General features: G+C 53.3%; 1 protein-coding gene across 1 annotated transcript in view; it reads right to left on the bottom strand.

The window, feature by feature from the left end:
* The window catches only part of ZNF414 (zinc finger protein 414), a 5,011-nt gene extending 4,826 nt beyond the window's left edge, over positions 1 to 185 (bottom strand). Inside the window, exon 1 of the mRNA XM_021710698.1 lies at positions 75 to 185. Within this exon, the coding sequence (XP_021566373.1) occupies positions 75 to 77 (3 nt within the window). The 5' untranslated portion in view covers positions 78 to 185. The remainder of the gene's footprint in view (positions 1 to 74) is intronic.
* Positions 186 to 3,431: the final 3,246 nt, after the last annotated feature.

Genomic DNA, 3,431 nt, shown 5'->3' with positions numbered 1-3,431 from the left:
TGTGTGCGCGACAGAGCCGCTTCCCGCCAGTCCCCGCTGCTCCGTCGCGCCCGCGCCCCCGGCGCCGCGCTCACCATCCTTGATTCGGCTCGGCTTCTTCTTCCTGTGGGTCCTGAGGCTCCGACTGAGGCGGTGGCTACCCTCTCGGCGATGCGGGCTCGTGCTCACGTCGGCGCCATTTTCCGCCTCCCAGCTATCGCGAGATTGGGGGCGGGGCCTGCGTCAGGCGCGCCTCGAGGGGGCGGGGCTTGAGTCGGGGCGCCTCTTGGACCGCGGTGTGCACGCCAGTGTCAGTTTGCTAGTTGAGGGCGATCGCGGAGCGTACTTTCGATAGAGTCCGTGCGCAGAGATCCGGCCTGAGGAATCTTTCCGGGCCTCGGTGCCCTAGTCTGCAAAATGGGCACCTTCATGTCCTCTGGCCCTAAACATCGGTTCTCCTTCTTGATTGGGCCGCCTCTTTGGCGGGAGATTGGCCAGAGTCTTCAGCATTTTCAGTGCACCTAGTTCTGTGGTTGTAACAGCCAAGAGCCGGGAAATAAACTAATTGTCCAGTCTCAGGCTTAATAAAGGACTGTAGCTTCAGGGTGAAGAGGTGTGCTTCCCAAAGGCGGGATGCCGAGTCCTGTGTGTACTGGGGTGGAATGGGTCTCCTGTCCGTCCTACGTTCCTTGAGCGCCTACTGCGTGCTAGGCACCGTTCTAGACACTGGGGACCTAGAGGTGAACCGGATGCATGTCAATCCCAGCCCTCGGAGCACCCTCACATTTTAAAATGAGGAAACAGACAATAAATTGATAAATGCAAAAAGCAATTCAGTGCAATGGAGAAAACAAAACAAAACATGAGATAGTAATGGGGTCAAGAGCAGCCTCCCTACCCCTCCCTCTCCTCCTCCTTCTCCTCCTTCCTCCCCTCTCTTCTCCTCCCCTCCTGTTTTATTCTCTCTCTCTCTCTCACACTCTCTCACTCTCTCTGTAGAGACGGGCTCTCACTGTTTTGCCCAGGCTGGTCTCAGACTCCTGACCTCAAGAATCTTCCTGCCTCTGCCTCCTGAAGTGCTGGGATTATGGGCATGAGCCACTGCACCTGGTCTAGAAAGCCTCTCTGAGAAGGTGACTTTTGAGCTGAAGACGACCTGATGATCAAGGAGTGAGCCAGTGGAAGCCCCAGGACCAGAGCACTCTAGTGGATAGCTGGTGCAAATGTGCTGGGGTGCAGAGGGGCGAGTTTACCTTTGTGAAGGAGCAATGAGGAGATCGGCAGAGGTGACCAGTGGAGGTCAGAAAGCGAATACGGTGCAGGGGAGAGCATGCAGGGTCATGTGAGTGACAGAGGAGTGTAGTTTCTGTAGAAACTACTGATGAATTTTTAACAGGGGCAAGTACACCATCTGATCCCTGGTGGTCGTTTGGAGGATGGGTTGTTCAGAGGAAGGTAAAGTTGATCTCAGATCTTAGATCTCTATAATACATTAATCAGCCAAGAGGTGTTTGCTGAGGTCTAGACATGTGTCGACTTTATGTGCAATGTATTTCTGTGTACAAAACAAGATGTAGCCAGGCTCGGTGGCTCAGCCTGTAATCTCAGCGCTTTGGGAGGCTGAAGTGAGTGGATTGCCTGAGCCCGCGGGTTCGAGACCCGCCTGGGCAACTTGGCAAGCCCTCATCTCTACAATAAACCTAAAATTAGGCCGGACTCGGTGGCTCAGCCTGTAATCCCGCACCTTTGGGAGGCTGAGGTGAGTGGATTGCCAGAGTCTGCGGGTTCGAGACCCGCCTGGGCGGGCGAGACCTCATCTCTACAATAAATCAAAAAATTAGCCGGGCGTGGCAGTGTGCGCCTGTAGTTCCAGCTACTCGGAAGGCTGAGGCGGAAGGATCGCCGGAGCCCAGCAGGTCGAGGCTGCAATGGTTGGGAGTGGCCACTGCACTCCAGTCTGGGCGACAGAGTGAGACTCTAACTCAAAAAAAAAAAAAAAAAAAAAAAGATGTGCGTATGTACTTTTATATACAGAGAATATCTTTGGAAGGTGACATTAAAAAACTGGGAGGGGGCCGGGTGCAGTGGCTCATGTCTGTAATCTCAGCTCTTTGGGAGGCCAAGGCAGGAGGGTTGCTGGAGCCCAGGAGTTAAAAACCTACCTGAGCAACATAACAAGGTCCTGTCTCTGCCAAAAATAAAGAATTAGCCGGGCATGGTCACACGTGCCTATAGTTCCAGCTACTGGGGAGGCTGCGGTGGGAGGATCCCCTGAGCCCATGAGGTCGAGATTGTGCCACTGCACTCCAGCCTGGGCCACAGAGTGAGACCCCAACTCAAACCAAACAAAACAAACCAAAACAAAAAAGCAAACAAGGAGGGGAACAGGGATTTTCAAGAGGAAGACAGACTGACTTTTCATATTTTTTGTGCTATTTGAATTGAAATGTTTTCATTTAATGATCCTTCATTCAGTTAAAAACTAATTTGCTGTAAAAAACAAAGCTCATTTTGAAGCAAGGTGGCGAGGTGTGTGTGTATGCAGGGGAGGCTGGTGCAATCTGGGGACGGATGGGGACAGGGACCAGAGGAAGAGAGAGGAGGCACCGGACATAAGACATTTTGTAAGCAAGACAACAGGATGTGGCCCCGAGGAGCGGGTGGGGCGGGGGGGGGGGGTGGCAAGGCGACTGAGGTTTGCAGTCGAGATGCTCATAGCCTAGATAGGAAAACCTGTTTGTTAGAAAATGCTAAACCCTTACATGAATGGCCCCAGGGACATAGAGAGTGAAATAATATACACTGGAGATTTGGAGGGTGGGAAGACAGGCAGGGTGAGGGTGAGAAGTTACTTAATGTCACACTATGCGTTATTCGAGTAATGGTTACACTCAAAGTCCAGACTTCCACTACACAATATATCAGTGTAACAGAACTGCTTTCATATCCCCTTTTTGAGTCAGGGTCTAGTTCTGGCCCCAAGCTGGAGTGCAGTGGCATGATTACAGCTCAACGCAGCCTCGACCTCCTGGGCTCAGGTGATCCTCCAGCCTTAGCCTCCTGAGTATCTGGGACTCCAGATGTGTGCCACCACACCCGAGCTGTTCCACTAGCTGGAGGAATCTCTGGAGGGAAGAGAGCTTTAGTTGGGCTTTCACTTTGTCGCCCAGGACGGAGTTCAATGGCACGATCACTGCTCACCGCAGCCTCTAATTCCTGGGCTCAGGTGATCCTTTCATCTCAGCCTCCCAATCTTTAGGGTCAGACATCATAGCAGGACTCCCTGCCGGGACCCTGGAATGCTCAGGCTCTAGCTGGAAGTCAGGGTCCTCACATGTCAGAACTGGTTCTGACCACAGGTAGGTAAAGGCTAAGAGGGCACAGACACGGGATTTGGTGCAGGGGCCAGAGTGACCCTGGGTGGATCGCGGCGGGGGGGGGGGGGGGGGGGG

Source organism: Carlito syrichta, unplaced genomic scaffold (genome assembly GCF_000164805.1).
Source record: "Carlito syrichta isolate Samal-C Ts95f unplaced genomic scaffold, Tarsius_syrichta-2.0.1 Scaffold297353, whole genome shotgun sequence".
NCBI classification, from domain to species: domain Eukaryota; kingdom Metazoa; phylum Chordata; class Mammalia; order Primates; family Tarsiidae; genus Carlito; species Carlito syrichta.
The sequence above is the reverse complement of the archived record's forward strand: the minus strand, read 5'-3'. Positions and strand labels throughout refer to the sequence as shown.